General features: G+C 42.7%; 1 protein-coding gene across 1 annotated transcript in view; it reads left to right on the top strand.

The window, feature by feature from the left end:
* Positions 1-451: 451 nt before the first annotated feature.
* Positions 452-19,146, top strand: part of pdzrn4 (PDZ domain containing ring finger 4) — a 45,303-nt gene continuing 26,608 nt past the window's right edge. The window contains exon 1 of the mRNA XM_037759825.1: positions 452-906. Within this exon, the coding sequence (XP_037615753.1) occupies positions 838-906 (69 nt within the window). The 5' untranslated portion in view covers positions 452-837. The remainder of the gene's footprint in view (positions 907-19,146) is intronic.

Raw genomic sequence — 19,146 nt, 5'->3', positions numbered from 1 at the left:
GCTATCTGATTGAATCCAAATGAGATTGATTTCTATGCCAAATCCAGTTGTCAAATGTGGGCGCAGACAAATAGCCCTTTCAGTAACTTGATTAACTGTTAGTGATGACATTTATACTCCTTTTATTGAATTTTTCTTCCTTGAAATGTGGGGATTTTGCATGTTGGTGGAAACAGATTGTACTCTTGAGCATACAAATACAGATCCACACACATGCAGCCTTCCACTTCGCCTGCATGCAACAACAACTGATGTTCAGATACTGAACCTGCCCAAGATAAGACCAGTCCCCTCCCCTCTTCTCCCAGCCCCCTTTTTCCTTAAACAGCCAATGAGGACGCTGTCTATTCATGAGCCGGTGGAGTAGGAGCATGTGTAGGCAGCCTGCCACAGGAGGAGGTGTGTCTCCATGAGCCAAAAGTGTGTGTGCCGTACGAGCGTGTGCTCACACTGACAGAGGAGGTGGTGGAGAGTGTATGTAGGCATGCAAGTGAGAATCAAGGGAAGGAGTGACAGGCAAAGAGAAGCCAGGTGCTTTTTGCTCATCTTTACCACTGATACACTCCCCACACACACACACACACACACACACACACACTGAAGGAACTCTACTAAAGCAGTGAGCTGATACACGTGGGTGTGTGTGTGTATGTGTGTGTTTCCTGTGCTCGGAGCAACAGAGGGGGATCTCTGAGGATACACGGATGAGAAAGAGGAGTGGGGGAGCCAAAGGAAGAGGAGCCCGAGTGTGTTTCGCCCCAGGGAGAGCTCACACACACGGCAGACGGCGCACACACACTCCGGCGGGCACTCTGCACTGTTTCCCTGACAACTAGAATGGGCTGCAATTTGTGCACCTTGCAGAAACGGGAGGAACACTACAAACTGCTGTATGAGATTGCACAGGTGAGTGAGACTTTAAAAGAAATAAGAGGAAGGAGGTGAGATGGTGGGAATCATCATCAACTTCAGAGGGGTTGATGGTTATGATGGTAGCAGGAATCAGAGTCAGAGTCATTTTGAGAAAGAGAAATCGGGAAAGAAATGGGATTGGGACATGAGAGAAATATAGAAAAATGAGTTATTTCCAAGCAGCCAGGCGGAGAGCCAGTGTGTGTACAATATGTGTGTGTGTGTATTGCTCTCTCCATCAAAGTGAGTGGAGCTAGTTATTTCTCCTCAGCAGCAAGAGATGTGAGAACAAGTTCAGCTCTTTTTTTTTTTTTTCCCGCGCTGGCTCCAGGGGAATTCATCACATCTCCTCTCGCCTGTGACTGTCTAGAAGCAATATAGTTCAAAGAAGAACCAGCGAAATGTGTTCTCTGCTGTTTTCCTCTCTGTCAGAACTGGACTTTTTTTTTTTTTTTTGCTTCTTCTAACTTGACGTGACGGTTTTCACATCGCTGCTGTCATGTAAAAAAATAGTAGAAGGATGTCCCATTATGTGCTGAATGAGTTCATTGACCTTTGACCCCTTTTTAATTCATAGAATTTCACCCAATATATAGGCAGAAATTGAAACATAAGAAATATGTTTTTTGACTTTGACAAAAAGCTCATGTTGTCATAATGAGCAGTCAAACACTGTGAATGTATAACTTGTCATCTTGCACTGGGCTTGGCTGGAATGTGTTGATTAGATAGGAAGTGTCAGCAAGTGTGAAACCACCGATAAAAAAACACACATATCTCCAACGTGCCAATCTTTTAGATATAGAAGAAAAGTATGTGTTTGTTAACCTCTGAAAAAGTTGTATTTGAACATGTTTCATCTGTTAATGTGAGCTTTAAATTCACATACAGAGGAAGATAAACATGTGAAGTGTTGGTATATGGTTTTCTACAGCAGCGATATGTGTGGAGCTGATTGTGGGGAAACACGTGCTCCGGGTTTTCTCTGTTGTTGAAGTACAGTACGGGCGAATACGAAGCCAGCAGCGAGGACTCATTCATCATTTAGTATCTTACACGGTTACAGACAGCGAGGGGTAACTGGATACAGCATAATGAGAGTGAGCAGTTCTGTTGAGCGCTAGTTTTGTTATGTAAAATATACTGTCATCATATCATATACTACCATCCAAAGTGTGTACATTTATAGCCCTGGTGGGAAATAAACTCTAACTGTGTCCAATAATAATGACAGTAAGGCTGTATTTTGATGTTGATGATCTTTTTATGGGCTCTGTAAAATGTGAGAAATACATTACCACGACACCAACCCTCCATTGCTGCTACACGCTGCTTTCATGAACGTTGCTCACAGCGCTGCAGTCTGAAGCTCATTACGCTCTCTGACTAAATGCCCCCATGCTTTAATGAGATGGTGGATGTCTGTGTTGCCTGCCTGGGTGGTGTGCAAGAAAATTAACCATGTCAGTTAAAGGAAACCCTAGGAGGTCATGGCTCCTTTGATACCGCTAAGGTGAATTGAAAACCTTTAATTGACTATTTAAAGATATGTAAAAGGATGTGGCTGACTAAATTGTAATGATAAATAATATTGTTTAAAGGAATGGTTTGACATTTTTGGGAAATACATTCACTTTCTTGATGAAAGTTAGATGAGTAGGTTGATACCACGCTTATGCCTGTATAGTAAAGATTTAGCTAGAGTCTGCAGCTGGTTAACTTAGCTTAGCACAAAGACTGGAAACAGGGGGAAACAGGTAGCCTGGCTCTGTTCAAAGGTAACAAAATCAACCCACCAGCACCTCTAAAGTTCACCATCTTGTTTGTCAAATCTGTACAAAAACCAAAGTGTAAAAATGACCACTCTCTCTCTTTAGCTTTTCCTCGTGTTCCCAGTCCTCTATGCTAATTTAGCTAGCTATTGGCGCCAGCAAAACTATTCCTTTAAAGAGGACCTATTATGCTTTGTGCCTTTTCCCTTTCCTGTAGTGTGTTATATAGTTTTTTTGTGCATGTAAAAGGCCTGCAAAGCTCAAAGTCCACGCCAAACGGAGTTACTCTCCCCGACAGAAACACTGCTCCTGAACTGCCTGAAACACCTTACTTGAAGTCTCACCTTTTCTTCTGTAATGTGGTGATGTCACCAAGTAACGCATTTGCATAATACCTGCCTAGCTGCAAAGAGTCCAAAGAGTTTTGTTCACTTGAACAATCGCAACAGAGTGGGCCAGCTGACCAATCAGAGCAGACTGGACTTTTCGAGAGGGCGGGACAGGAGCTCAAACAGAGCGTTTCAGACAGAGGGTGAAAAGAGGTGCTGCAACACAGCTGGTATGAGAAAAGTAACGTGTTTTTTGAACATTAAAGCATGTAAACATGTTCTAGTAGAAACCCCAATAACAAGTATGCACCTGAAAAAAAAGAATAATAGGTCCTCTTTAAGTTTTGAATCTAGAATAACATGTAGAGCGTACGCTGCTTAACATACATACTCTATGTATTTAGTGGTTTATGTACTAGACTTCACATATGGCACCAAAAAAAGATCTAACATATATATAACAGCTATAGCTCAGGCAGTTTTCATTTGGCATAACATAACAGCAGATGCATGATTGTGTCATAAAGCATGGTGTTTGTGTGGAGAACATAAAAGTGAACCTTGGTTTCCTCCTATTTCCGCACCACACTGTAGGTGTCCTGGCACTGTGGCAGACGTCCAAGTATATTGTGTGTGTGTGTGTGAGCGAGCATACGGTTAAACGCTCTGCGGTGTATATGTGACAGTCGGCGAACACCTACAGTTCTCAGTACCAGTGCAAAAGAAAGAGAGGAAAGAAAGAAAGAGAGCTCACCAGGCAGTAAGTGTGTCAGTGTGACTTTGTCCCGAAACTCGAGGCTGAGGGGATTCTGCAAATCCAGAGAGACTCCGCAACAATCCCTCTGTCTCTTCTCTCTTTTATCATTCCAGACTCATTTCTTCTCTTCTCTCCTTTCTCATACGTTCTCCTTCTCTATAACCTTCATTAGTCTCTCTCCCCCTCTGGCTTCCTCCCTCTCAGCAATCTGTTTCTCCCCTCTCTCGTTTTACTTTGGCACACACACACACACACACACACACAACACTATTCTAAAAGTGTTTTTGTTCTGTTGTACTTCCAACGGTGCTACACAACCGGACACCACCTGCTCATTATACCAGTGGAAAAACAAAGGATGCTGATACTGTAGCTAAAGCAGGGATAGAACAGGTGCACAGTGGCGCTGGACTAGAGCTTTGCACGAACTGTAATTCTCTCTTTCGTCCCTAGATACTTTGGTGATGTATTCCTCCTGTGTGTGTCTCACTCCCTTGTGTCTTGGTCGGTGAATCCAGAACCAATGTGGTTTCTCGTTAGCAATGAGACATTTGAGAAATCATTAGGTCCTAAAAGTCACCCGATTCAACTGTCATCAGGCCATTAAATAGACGTTATCAGTCGCTATAAGCACCATAGATGTGGGTCATTAGGGGCCTACTACGCCTACTACGTTGTAAAAGTGAAACTGAAACTTAAAAGCAACACATTCTAACATGCTGTAAAATGGAATGAAATGTCACGTTTTGCAAACAAAAAGGCTTCTTTAGGTTTAGGCAACAAAAAACACAGTTAAGCTTAGGTGAAAACATTGTGTTTTCGGTTGAAATAACTACGAACACAATGACAACTACACATTGTTGGTTTCATACGGGATGCGAACTCCTGTCTCCTGAGTGAAAGTCCTGTGTTTTGCAGAATTATATGGTCGCTAGAAGTCGCTGTTGTGTTCTTTTATACCTTCTTTTGGTGATCTACCATGTGAGACGATGATAAAATCTACTAGTGGGTGTAGTAGGCCCCTATTGACCCACATCTATGGGGCTTATAGCGACTGTTTAATAGCCTGACAACAGTCTGATCGGCTGTAACATGCTCCTATAGCCGAATCCTGAGTTATTTCCCTTCCTCTGTTCATATGAATGAGACCGAGAATGAGGCTGGACCGAGGGCTGGGAGGCGGAGTTAAAGAAAACACTAATGCACCTGCTATATGGGCCCAATGGTTGCAAAAGATGGTCGGGTACTTTATCACTCGGCAGTCGAGCCATTTTGGCTTCATGTGCCACTGAGCAACTCTCATAGGAATGAAGTGGAGCCCGCCTCCAACTCCAACAGTTCTCTTTGTAAAACCATGGTGCACATTTTTCACATTGAGTTTAAGTCTGATGAACTTTGACCCTTAAATTTGCGCCGCTGACCGATAGCAAGCCGTCTTGACAACGCTGACCTTTTAGGGGACGGAAACTCCAAAATAGAGGAAGCTATTGTTGCTCATTAGCTATACGTCGCACCTCCACTCTACAGAGGAGAATTGTTTGCAGAACAATTAAAATAGAAAGAAGCTCGGGGAGCTATCGTGACTGACTAGCGCTAGCATGGCGGCTGGCTAGTTAGCAGCTTGTTTGCCAGCTACAGTAGTTCAACAACTAGTCACTCTGTCACCAAGCTTATAGAACCAAGTATTTCACAAAGACATGCAGATTAATTCTGCTGTGCCACATTCAGGTGTGAATAGGCCTTTAGGTGTTAAATGTCTTTATTGGATGAAACAATGACAAAATGGATTGCAGCTATTTTTGACTTATGGAAGCCTAATGATTTCCCCCCCCAAAATGGATATATAGTGTTTGGAACAGACCTGTTCAACTTCAGCACCTAACAGAGCATTTCAGAGGCCAATTCCAGGTTTCAGCCCTGAGGCCTTCATAGTGTCTCCCACACCACGCCGGCTATCTACGCTCACACAGCTGCACTATTCTGACAGGACTGCTGGCTGCACGACCCCCGCTGCCCAGCGGCCACACTGAGAGATTTATGACTCTCGTCAGACCATTTACATTCAACGTTTCATTTGTGATTTTGTGTGCACACTCGCACCGCGGGGCTCCATTCTGGCCGTAGCGAAATTGCCATTCCTTGTATTTTGCTTGTGGCTGTGTTAAATTGTCCCACAGCCTCTGGGCTTCAGAGCCTCTCTGGACACATGGGCTTTGTCCTTTTTGGTTGTACCAAAGTCAGCACTATTGTATCACACAACATTGCAAAAGCCACTAACTACTCTGTGTCAATCTCTTCTGCATTACTGCTAAGTAAAGTTTGTTTTCTATGGGTGAATTCCTGATTAATTAAGATTCAAACCAAACAAAAGCATTGTTTGTTGAGTGCAGTTTGAGTCAGATGTGGTTGATTTCATTGTGTGGCTCAGTTCAGCTATTGGATGTTGGTTAACATATTGCATACAATCTTTAAAGTTTTAATCATAAAGGCATTTACAACACGTTCTCACCCAAACTTGTCACATATCGCTGCTTTGTCGCGCCCCTTGGCGTCACTTTATTTTCGGCATCAAAACCACTATTGTTACCTTGGCGTCACTTTAGGATTAGGCAACAAAACCCTTATAGTTAGGTTTAGGAAAGAACTACGTGGTTGGGGTTAAAACTACTACATTTGTACAGTAAAAATGACACTGAACGTTGTGAACACGGGACACGAACAGTGGTCACCTGGATGAAAGCCTTGTGTTTGTTGGACCCATCCACCTCCCCTCCCACCTGCCCGATGTGTGTCTTTTCGCTCTTTAAACTACGTCACCACACTCCCAGCGCACTTTCTTGGGGCATTTACTGTTGCCACAGATGGGTTTAAATTATAGTTGATGGAACGCCTGGTGCGTTTCATACTGGCTTGTGCGGCGCTACCGAACGCAGATGGCCGCGTGACAAAGCCTCGGAATTTGACGCCCTGGGAATGAGAACGGGCTGGAATTTATTGTATCAAACCCCTTACTTATTATTAATTATGTCAGCATTTTTCCAGCAATGTATTTGTGTTTTCATTGTTAATGGGATTCAAATTGCGAACCCATACATATAGGAAACGATGCATGAACATATTGGACTTCATGAGGAAGACAAAGGCTAACACATGCACACATTTCATGTCTTGTGGAACGCAATATTTGATCATACGACATTGTTAACTGTACCTGTACTCTCATCGCTTTATTTAACTTCCTTTATCATATACATATACCACAGTCACAAGGATATTATATTACCTTTTAAGTTTGATTTGCACCTCTTTTCCCCTCTTTGGACATACGTGGTGGGTGTGTACGGGTGTGACCCAGGCCAATACTTGGTGTGAGCCTGTCCTCGGGACACAGATGCTGTGCCACATGTCCAGCCTGTTAGACAGCATGGAGGGGGCTAGACATGTCACCCCTTCATCCCGCCTCCCGCCACCACCCTATGGTGTCCAGAGAGTGGCACACAGAGAGAGGGGAAGCTGTGGTCAGACTCACACAGCCGTCACCTCCATATGGCCACCTCAAGACCTGGACCGCGACTTTCATCCAGATAATAGGGATGTGAAATATGTCGGTGCTACATCGGCCAGAGAGGTTGTGGAGAGAAGTGGAAATGGAAAATATTCCTGTGATCTAAGAGTGAGAATGTGTGACAGAGAAGTCTGGGATTCAAGTTCATGAATATAATCTTCTGCTCCCAGATGATCTCACCTCTGAATGATGTTTTTGGGTCATAAAATGTGCTACAGATGACCAGCAGGGGATGAAGGGAGGTGGTATCACCTGATTCATCAGCTGTCCACGTATACCAGAGAGGCACAACATTGGTCCTGAACTGCCTGTCTCTGTTTTTCCGATGGGAGTTTGAGCTTTTTCAGAAAGTATAGAATGAAGTGACCTTTCCATTTTTCCCCGTATTTTTCGGCCCAACAACTTGTCTTCCTGTCTGCGAGGGTCAGTGAGTTTGACCTTTTCACCTGTAAGTGTAATTCCACTTGACAAGTCTCTCTCTCTCATACACAGACGCTTGCTGTGTGTGGGGTTTGAATGGCAGTTTTATATCGCAACAGCTTTCTCAAAACATACATCTTTGCTCGCATTTAAATCGGTCTTATATTTATCTACCGCAAAAAAGAAAAGAAAATTAACGATCACACTTTTAGAGGTGCTAAAAAATAAACTTAGGGTGTAATGGTTTTTCCCCTCCTAAAAAATGTTAACGTAGCATTATGGAAATGAACTCTGCTGTTGAACACAGATCATCTGGTGTCTTCCATCATGGTTATAGTTGCTCGTTGGAGCACAGCGTGGCGGTAATACCGCATGATTTAGAGGTGCATATGGCCCCGTCGCCGGCGCCGTGGGTAGCACGTCTTCTGGTCGCCGGCCAACACTGGAAACAGGAAACGGGTGATTATTCAGTGTCGGGTTAATGCCGGGTTAATACGGGAAACAGGAACCTGGTGTGTGTGTTAACAATATGAAATTGGAATAGATTGGTGAGGTATTTTTGATTTTGTGTGGACGACAGACAGCTTGTCATTCTCTACATCGACTAGATTGGTGAGGTATTTTTGATTTTGTGTGGATGACAGACAGCTTGTCATTCTGTACATCGATGTCTATGTCTAGCTGGTGTCTTTCTTTGTGTATCTGTCTGCCTGACTGTAAGCAAACAAACCACTTTCTTGCTGAGTGTGTGTGTGTGTGTGGGGGTGGGGAATCACAAAGTCAGGGGAAGACGGGTCCGGCATATAGAGGGGGGGGGGGGACAGCAACAGTCGCCGTTTCGCTCCACCAGCCAACGATCTCCCCCTGCGTTGGCTCTGATAAGCCCAGGATGAAAGCCCTTTATGTGGGCAGAGTGACACTCCTCACCCCCCTCCCTCCTGCCTCCCTTCCACACACATGATGCATGCACACACAACTACACGGCATTGTTAAGAGGTAGATATGCCTATTTGCACATACTGTGTACATTCATGTACAACACAGAAGGGTCCATCCATTCATCAGCTTTACGATGTGTTTTTTCTTTTTTACGACTATGTAAAAATGTCATTCAAGCTCTCAGCGCCTGACAAGTGGACTTATCAGTTGTTATCAGCCTCTAGCTGATTACCATACGCACCAATCGGCCAAGTGGCCTGGCCAAGATGATAGGAGGTAGAGGGAGAAGGGTGGCGGTGCAGTGGAAAAATGGAAAAGGTAGAAAAGGTGTGAGAAAGAAAGAAAATAAAGGGATTGTGCAGTAGTAAAGCATGAGGGGAGAGAACCAGAGCGAGAAAAGACGAGCCATCAATAAGTCCTTTAAATCCCCCCTCATTCTCCTTCTTAACCTCCTCCTCCCTCCCATCACTTATCAGTCGCCAAACACAGTTTCAAGTCCGTTCCATCCCACTGCCCCTGTCTGTCTTCCCGCTTGTTTCTCACCGTCTGCCTATCCGACTCGTTAATACACTTTGGCGGGACCCCGGTGCCACAAATTCTCCCCGCGTGTTGGGGTAAACCCCGCAAAGAAGAATGTAGCGATGGAGCACACGGACACAGACAGTCTGTCAGTCATGTGTGGGAGGGGAGACACTCATTTTGTCTAGTCTCAGTGTGCGCGCTGTCAGCCGGTGATTGTTATACGGTTTGAAGCCAACCTTGTGCCAGAATAACCCAATAATGCACCTTATGGCCGCAAGCCGCAGGCTATGTTTTGTCAGGTTAGACAGATGTTACGGCGAACCATCTGGAGCTGTTACGGATATGTTGCAGAAATTTGCTGCTACAAGAATGCACACAAAATATCCCCCTAGATATTTAGCTGTTTCAGGGAGAAAAAAAAAAAGCAAAAACACAACTTCTGAGACATAAAAAAGCCTCTAACATCTTCCGTATTAGCATAAAATTGCTCTCAGTCAGATCTTTGGATGAGTTCTTTGGCAGCGATGGTGCAATTTCCATCGGAGACCAAATGTCAGTTAAACTATAAAAATACGCTTTTTTTCCCTGCTCTTTCTTTCTCTTTGCCAAGAATTTCACGCATAATCATTCAGGAGTATTTGTTGCAGCTATTTCCAAAGAACAGTGGCTCTGAGTCGTGAACATTTACTGCTTGTAGTGTCGGTGATGATGTTTTTCTCATTGACATCTGCTCTACAACATGTCGTCAAAGCTAAACAACTCTACATACAGTATGTGTCTTGATCGAAATGCTTTAAAAATGCAAATAGCGCTGTCGCACTGCCACTGCCAAGTGTGTCCTGAACCCGCGGGGTGGATCCAGGTGGTCTAAAGGGAGATTAGGTTACAGCAGGGCGCTGGTGTTGAATTCCCACTTAACCAACTTGGGTTTAGGAGTCATTAGGCCCACTCAGAGCCTGGCATCGAGTCCAGTTACAGATAGAATGACACTAAACCATCTGCATAGTAGAGGGGGGATGATTGCATTCAGCGTGGGGTGTAACCATAAGCCGTGTGTTGATGTGGGAAATGCCCTCAGGATGGAGAGTGGCCGAAGCACCGTGGATGGGTCTTTGTTGTTGTTGTTGTTGGTTTGAGGAGATGTATTAGATTGTGTCTTCTGTGGTGCAGTTTCATTGAAATCTTGTTAGGTGTGGGAATTGAATACATTTGTGGTGCAGGCAGTGCATAACAGTCCAGCTCTGAACAATGAACACGATGGCAAATTAGTGTCTTGAGAAAACTGTTGAGACAATTAAGGAATTACATGCTTTTCTTTTTGAACATTTCACAAATGTTGGTCAAGGGGATACTTCCGCTCATCCTCTTGTATTCAAATACCAGTCTGGGTGTGGGTCCAATGTTTTCCCAAAAGTGCAGAGTCTAAAAAAAATTCACTTCATGTCTAGAATTGTTCAAGCAGAAATCCTCGAGAGATGTGTATTTTGGTAAAAAAGAAACCTTGAAGAAGAATTCAACACTGTGTTCATTCCTTTTGCCCAACTGATAGAAATATGCTGCATTTGCAAAGGAACTTAAAACCATGTCTTTGTGCAACATATTAATATTTTCACGTCTGCCAAAGCTATGGTTAAGGTTTAGACACAACCTTCTTGGTTTCGTTTAGGGAGATATCAATCTCGGAACCCATTGGCTATCGATCTGACGACTGATAACCATCTGGGGCCAAGGGGTTATATTTCTGGGGTTCCAGTGTAGTTAGCAGATATTCGGGCCGAGACTTCCTTTTCTGTGCGCTGCTCATTGTTTACAGTCTGATTAACAACTTGAGAAGTGAGACTGGAGTTGGAGTTGAGAGACGACTAGTACGACCAGATTGTTTCACAAGTAGCCAGTTTACAAGCTAATTTAAACCAATTAAAAGCTAAATCATCATTAGACGATAGCCGGTGGGTTCCCAGATTTCATTTCTGCCAATGGGTTCCGCCTCTTTTGCTCTCCACACGAACTGTTTACCCGCTTTCAACCGAAGCCTGCTCGAACGTGATGGTCAATACTACTCGGACTACAAACGGAAACCAGAAGGCTTCCGATGCCAAAATCTTGTCTCATTGACGACAGATTCTACATATGAATGCAGAATCTGTTTATAGAGATTAGGGAGAGATTGCCGTTTGGTTAAATAAACAAACAATCTACACTCAAGGCCCACTTACATGTTTTTTCCCCCAGGACTTTCAACTACATATCAGTCTTCATTTAGTCAATAGCATTTGACTGATGATCTTGTCAATGTTGGCTTAAAAGTTTAGCTTGACAGTTCAGTCTTAACCTTGTTCCGGAACAAGTGACTGCAGGTAGGAAATGAGAGTTCAGTCTCCCGTGTCAAAGTCACACACTTTGCTGACCCAACCATCCACCCCGACTTTGCCCTTGCCGAGCTAAAACAACGTCATGCTCCAACAGCCTTTGCTTTCGATACACAAAAGTCATACCTTATATACAGCCAGGTCATTTAAACACACAACCATTGCTGTTGTCTTTCTCATGATAATGTCTTTCTATCCTCTTTCAGTTAGGGGTAGATTTTTCTAGCCCATGAATTCCAAGGACTTACACTTCCAGTATGTCAAGGAGGAAAGTAAAGGTGTGGAGGTCAGGGTGGTGGATGGGTGTGTAGCACGTCTGACTTTTATGCATGACCGGAGTTTACCTACTGTCACACATTGCTATAATGTGCACCTTTTAATTAACCATAACCTTTTCCCAAACCTTAAAGGTCCCATATTATGCTCATTGTCAGGTTCATACTTGTATTTTGTGTTTCTACTAGAACATATTTACATCCTGTAATGTTAAAAAAAAACTTTATTTTCCTCATACTGTCCGCCTGAATACCTGTATTTACCTTCAGTCTGAAACGCTCCATTTTAGCTCATTTCAACGGAATTGTAACTGAATTGCGTTGCTAGGCAACAGTTTGGGTCCATGTTTACTTCCTGTCAGCTGATGTCATTTACATACACTATAACCGAAAATAAACTGTGACACATTTAGAATGGTTACGTTTAAAACCGTGTAATGGTCAAAATATTGTATATTTATGACATCACAAATGGACAGAAATCCTGACGGCTTGTTTCAAACGCACAATTTCTGAATACGGACTGTTTGTATTCCTCCGTATATTGAACGTTTCAATACTTTCACAGTATTTATATAGCACTTAAACCTGCTTTATACTATAACAGACATGACAATCTCACTTTTTACAATATGGGACCTTTAACCTTAGAAAGCAAGAATCTTTAAAGTGTTGGCATTGGACACAATCCAGGATTTTGCAGAACAGTCCAATATCGTCATTCTTATCTAGGTACAGGGTTGAATAATTTCCTTCATAAAGATGTCCACAAGGAGTTAAAAATCTTCCTGAATGCATACGTTCTTAGTCAGTCATCATGATTACAACATGCTTCACGGCCTTGTTACGTGGAGACTCACACAAATGAGGCCTCTGACCCATTTGCAGAAACGGTGGTTTGATTTAGAGTCAATCTGTGATGTAGTCTGAAAATGAGTCTCTAATCATCCTCCGACTGATAATACGTCGGTGGTACAGTAATGTGATTAGCCATTTGGTCATATTTTAGACTTACACTCACCTGCCTGAAATTGTGAATCCATTCTAAGTCTTGATTGAGGCGGGTTGATTTGAGGGCTAAATTGCACCGCAGTGTGTCTTTCACTTAACTAACCAACCACGCTCTGGGATGAAGGTATTTTTCATCCCAGGAAGAGCTCTTCTCGCCCGCTCACAGTTAGTGGAGTGTGAGGTCGTTTTTCTTCTCCACCAAAGGGGCGGACTGGGGAAGCTTCGTGTTATGAATAATGCTAATGGCTTAGGTGCTTCCAGTGAGCATAAACATGCATCACTTTAAAATGAAAAAAAAGGCAAAGGTTTGGTGAGAGCAGGGATAAAAAAATAGAAAGTTCACACTCCAGGCTTCTTTTAAAAAAAACAACTTAATTTTATGCAAAAAGCAGCGCATAAATCTTTCATTTTCCTGCACCCCAGTAAAATGTTTTCACTTTTCCAAGCTTTAGCATGTTTGCTAATTATGCCCCTGCATCCGGAGCTGGCTCTTTATGCCTTGAACCAATCTGTGCTCATGTGAATAACAAAGATTCATAGCAAGACTTCTTTCAAATAAGGATAACCCCCTTTTTGTGAATTTTAAATTTAAGATTACCCCACTGATTTATGCTGTAGATTGGGATTTTGAGTGCAGTGGCCAATACTTTTTCCTCTAGATTCCTGTCTTAATTTAAAGATAAAAAAAAAAGATTATGATTGGTAATGTTTTTCTGTTACATAGTTCTGAGTCTACAAAACGCTTCAAGCGATGAGAGGCTATATGCTAATTTCTGATGTATTCAGTCAGCATTCATTCAACCTGTCTGTCTCTTCACTTTGTGTTTGCCTGTGGTGTCACTTTCATGACACCGTTAAACCCTGACTAGTGTGTTTATACGTCTTACCCACAGCGCTGCCGTTGCTTAGACCCACAACAATGAAAACAAGGGCAGCGAAAACTGAATGGGATCTTTTAAGAGCCATTGCCACATCTAAAAGTCAGCTTTAACTGCTGTGCTAAATCAAACAAAAAATAACAGTTGTTTCTTTTCCCCAAAACAACTTAAATTTTTTGGTAAATTTGGTATTTAAAGTGCCAATTTCCAAAATACTACATATCCAAAGAAATAATGTGAAAAATAAATCATACTGCCAGGTCAATCTCTAAAGAAAACAATCATAATCCAGTCCATCTCCCAGTACTTTACCTTCTGTGGCACTCAACCTCATGCCCAGTGACTCCCACTGGAGGAAATCTTTAAAAAATGGGTCACGCATATATAGTTTCATCTTTCAAAAAGGCTTAATAACTTCCTAATACAGCTGGGCACTGCAGTTTTTAGCAAACATTACTCAAACAGGAGAAAGTAGCACATATGTTGGGGACTATTTTCTGCTGCGGATTAATACACATCTGGTGCACTGGCTGGTTTCTATGGCAGAACAGTGTTTATGGGATCGGCTCAAAATAAACTACAGTGCCCAGGTTCTTGGTGATGAAAGAATGTGTCACCTAGTGGCTCATTGATGTGTTTTTAACACTTCTTTTTTAAGAATGAGCAACAGTATATCAGGCAAACTACACTTGTTAGTAGGATCAATTCACTGTTGGTTTTGTCTTGTTCTTTAAGCTACAAGAATAAACATGCTTGGATGGAGAATGTACGTTCAGCTTTAAAGGAGTAACACATAACCTCTTTGTGAACTCAGCAGTCTGGATGAATAATGTGGGTCTAATCGGTGACCCCCGAGAGCCTAATTCAAACTCATTGCTAGTGTGTGTCGCGGGGCTGGAGGAAGGGCCACTGTATTGTTCAGCCCGGCTCGCTGGCTGTTGTTTTAATGGCAGATGAGAGATTAATGGCGATCTAATGACTGTGGGGAGGACACAGCGCAACAATAGAGTCCTGGCACGGCACAGGCCGAGTACATTAGTCAGTCAAGACAACTATTTGCATGGATGCACATACACACACACAAATAGCATACATGTGCAGATAAAAAAACACCCCCCAGTGCAGATGCACGCAGAGTGAAAATGAAAGTGTCCATTGATTTGTCAGTAAAAGAAGTTTTTGCAGTCAGCGCGCCCCTGTCTCATCACAAGCCAAACAAACTGAGCTAATTCTCGAACCCGCCAACCCCCCAATGTGACAAAAGGAGGCTAATTTATGCATTGCCGACATGGTGTGCGAGGAATAAGAGTGTGGCGGCGGGGCTAGAAGGATGCTCACTCGTGGATCAGGGTAATTGTGATTTGGTTGCTAGGATGTTGAGGGTAATGAATGTCTTGTTGATGCAGTTTGTCATAACCCGTGCCATCCGTGGCTGCTTGAGGACACAGAGCCTATTAGTTAAACACAGACACATTGGCCCTGCCATGATGTATGAGCCCACCACACAGAAGGCATTTGTTATCTTATGAGAGAAAATGAGGAAAGGTACCAGGCTACAGTAGATGCTGGATACAATCGTGGATTAGCAGTGTGAAGCAAACCTCTTCACGTTGGATTTTTAGTCGTATAACTAATGTTTTAATTGGACTTCATGTGCTTTTGATTACCTCAGTGATGATGCAGGTTGTTTTCCCTTAAGTATCACATTCGCTTGTTGTGTTATGAATAAAAGAAAATATTGTAATTCCAAAATGCAGAATACAAGACAAATCATGTTTCATTCCAAGGTTGCACCAGTGGGGAAGTATCTGTATTCATGAAGCCTAATTGAAAGGAAGCGCCTTGCATTTGGAAGTGGTACAAAGAGCAGGAAATGAGATGGTTCTTAATGCGTTCCCTGACAGATGATAACCTTTGATTTCCCCCCTCTTACATCAGAAATGGCTGCTTGGAATGACAGTCACAAGTCAGCGGTCTCTGATGTGTGCGTGCGTGTCTCTTACTGTCACGCCGGGGCGGGGGGAAAAGATAGACGTGTGAAGAGCTAGAGAGGAGAAAACCCTCGAGACGCACACACAAAAACACATAGGTAGAAACAGAAAGTGATGTACTGTCTGTTTTTTAGAGTGCTTTGGCAAATATACAATGTTTTTTTGTACCCACTGAGCCTAAATGAAACGGGCTGACTTGCAGTTACAATGACAGACAAAAGGGGAAATAAACCCTTGACAAGCAAGACAAAGAAAAATCACTCCGCAGAAAGGAGAATGAGAGAAATAAATGTACTCATGAGATTAGATCAAAAATCCATTCCAGTCATTTTAAAAGACAATAGGGACATACACATGCTGCCATAAAAGATCATCAGGAGACACATTTTTGAGGATGTCATCAAATGGGCCAATTACCACTCCATCCAAGGGTGACAATAAACAATACTTACAATACTGAAACTACACTCGGAGTGTCTTGACTCCTGGATCTCCCAGTATTCATTCATTCAGTCTACTTGTGTGCTTGTCCTGTTTACTAATTTTCATATCATTCAGAACCTGCCCTTCAATAACTCCTTTCCATCACCTGACCTGCTTCACCCAATCACTGCTTCCCATTCCCTCTGGTTAGATCCAGCCTCATATATACCGACCTGTTCCTATACCTATATTTGCTTTGTTCCTTTCCTGCTTTGTGCTTTTGTGTTTGAACATCTATTATCAGGACCTGGACCTGTCTTAAGCTATTTCCCCAATAAATTAACTGAAGTCCTCCTGCTGCCTCCTTGCTCTGTGTTTGGGTCCTATCCCCCGTTGCCCTGTATAACCAGCCGCTACCATTAAGGCCCTGTTCAGACCTGGCATTAACATGCGTCCTCAGTGATCCGATCACAAGTGGACAGCTTTAAGTGCGTCTGTTCACACCTGGCATTAGAATGCGTCTCCACATGCGTCTTCAGTGGCCACTTGTGATCCGATCTCACTTTTCCGCTCCATATGCAAATGAACACGTAGTAAACACACAGTAATATAGCAGCCGTTGTGACGTAACACTACATGAATGTCAGTAGTAATATCCCACATATTCGTGAATTCATTGCATTAACATCAAAATAAAAGGTTATTGTACCGGCGGTGGAGGCCGTTTCCATGCTGACAAGCGCCCGTGTCTGCCTGTTTATTCACCTGAGGGGCGCGGTGATCCCGCGGATCCCAACGGGACATCAGATGAGTAGGTGGTCCTTAATGTGGCTCAGGACGCATTCGCGTACACACTGCTAAAAGAATGTGCTCATATGTGGCCCAGACCACCTCTGAATGTGGTCTGAAAGATCCGATCTCAATGCATCCTTGATGCGTCTTGTGTGTTCACACCTGTACTTAAGGCTGTCCACTTGTGATCCGATCACTGAGGATGCATGTTAATACCAGGTGTGAACAGGGCCATAGAGTGTTGCAGGACCTAAAAACACGAATAGTTAGTATTTTTGCACTTCCGGTTCCCTTGTCTAGAAGTCAATGGGTTTTTAGTTTAGATGCCTGATATAAGGTCTGTGTTTAACACAAGCTGAAGAGATTTTAATGTTTTTTTCTACCTAAAATACGTCAGTAAATATCCTACTCGAGAATTTTGAGGCTTTTACGTGTCTTAAAAGTGGCCAAATGAGACTACTAAACGTTATCACGCCAAACACTAGTCCGCCTTTAGCTTAGTGGGCTGACCTTAGTGTAGCACGTTTATTGCCTAAAGTTTTTTTTTTTTTTCTGGCGATTGCATTTTCAAAAATCATGAAAGTGTTGTTCATTTGTGAAGATTATCTTTCTGAACAAAAAGTGTAAGTATAATAAATGTGTGTTTACCACAGAGCTTCTTTTCTGCAATAATCCCAAACCCAATGGAAAAATCCCATCGGCTTTTTGTCGAGGGAACAAGGGCGATGCTAACTTCCTTGCTAACTTGGCCTACAAAAATACGCCATCCTTGCAACGCAGCACTCTATTTTGCTAGACATATAACTAATTATGTTATTGATTACACTAAAGAAATTAGAAAATATATATGGATGAAAAATAGGGTGAGGAAGTACGCACGTTTCACCAGGACTTAATTGTCACATCGACAAATATTTCACTAGAATTTTACTTTAATTCAACTTTAACGTTCATCTGACAACCGGACAACCAGACATTTAACGATAATTACTGGGATGCCTAAAATTAGTACTTCATTATTGTATCATTACCTTCAAAAGCAGCAATTATGGATATATTGTTCTTCCACTTATGGTAATAATGACAAACTGCTGGCAATTCACATCAGTGCTGGACTGCTCCCTAGCTAGTGTGACTGGAAAATGGCGTGCACATGTAGCTAAACTGAGATGGTTTCTTGACCGACAGTCTTTGTGTCGTTTTGGTATTTAAAAATTAGTTGTTTGTTTTATTTCACTCTCTTTTACCAGATAACAGCAAACATTTTTTAGTAGTTTAGTTTGACTACATCACAAAATACATATTGACACATCAGCTTATAAAATGTAAAAAATGAGAAACCTGCCAGCAGCATTGAGCCCAACCTTGATTTCATGGGGGACAATTGGACATAGGGAGGTTGTAGTGATGAGATATTTTACGTTTTTAAGGGGTTATTGGTGCAAAATGGAGTTCTGGCTATGATGAAGATTATCTGAAGTGATTCTGGGAATTGTTTTGTTTTAGCCCTCCAATGGAAGGTAACAATGTATGATCAGCTGCAGAACAGCAAAGTCAATCTTGTTGAAGGACACTTCGGCAGTGCCGATGCTTCACGAGGAGGGGCTTGAATGCAGGATAACCAGTTGAAGGACAGTACACCAGCCTGTTTAGCAGATATTATTGAACAGGGACATGTTGGAAGCACTGCTGTTGCTGCGAGACTGTAAAAAAAAACAAAAAATATTTGAAGCATATGCCACTGTTTCGCTAAAAGTTCATACATTTTTTACTTTTACCGCTCCCTCTGAAGTGAAGATCTAAAAAAGCTAAAACAAGCCAGCACTGTGAAGAGCGATTCCAAAAGAAAGCGCACACACAGTCCAATCTGCTGCAACACAGATACTGTGTGATGTACAAGGGATTGACCTGAGCGGGGGCTACTTAACATCCGTCCCGACAGCAGCTATTTAATCCACGTTTCATGTTGTCATGCGGCCTTCCTCCATGCAGAACTAATTGGTTGTTTTTGCCTGTTGTGCGGGCACCCGTGTCTGTGAAAAAAACTGTGAAGGACACTCATTACAACTTGTGCAGACACTCGCAGGCGTGGACGTAGATGCAATCATGGGTGAAGACGAGCACATAAACACAGGCAGGAAACTATTCTGTGAATAAGGGTTCCTATAATAAGAGCACTGAGCGAAATCTC

This window comes from Sebastes umbrosus, chromosome 23 (genome assembly GCF_015220745.1).
Source record: "Sebastes umbrosus isolate fSebUmb1 chromosome 23, fSebUmb1.pri, whole genome shotgun sequence".
Lineage (NCBI taxonomy): Eukaryota > Metazoa > Chordata > Actinopteri > Perciformes > Sebastidae > Sebastes > Sebastes umbrosus.
Note: the sequence above shows the minus strand (reverse complement) of the source record. Positions and strands in the feature narration are given on the sequence as shown.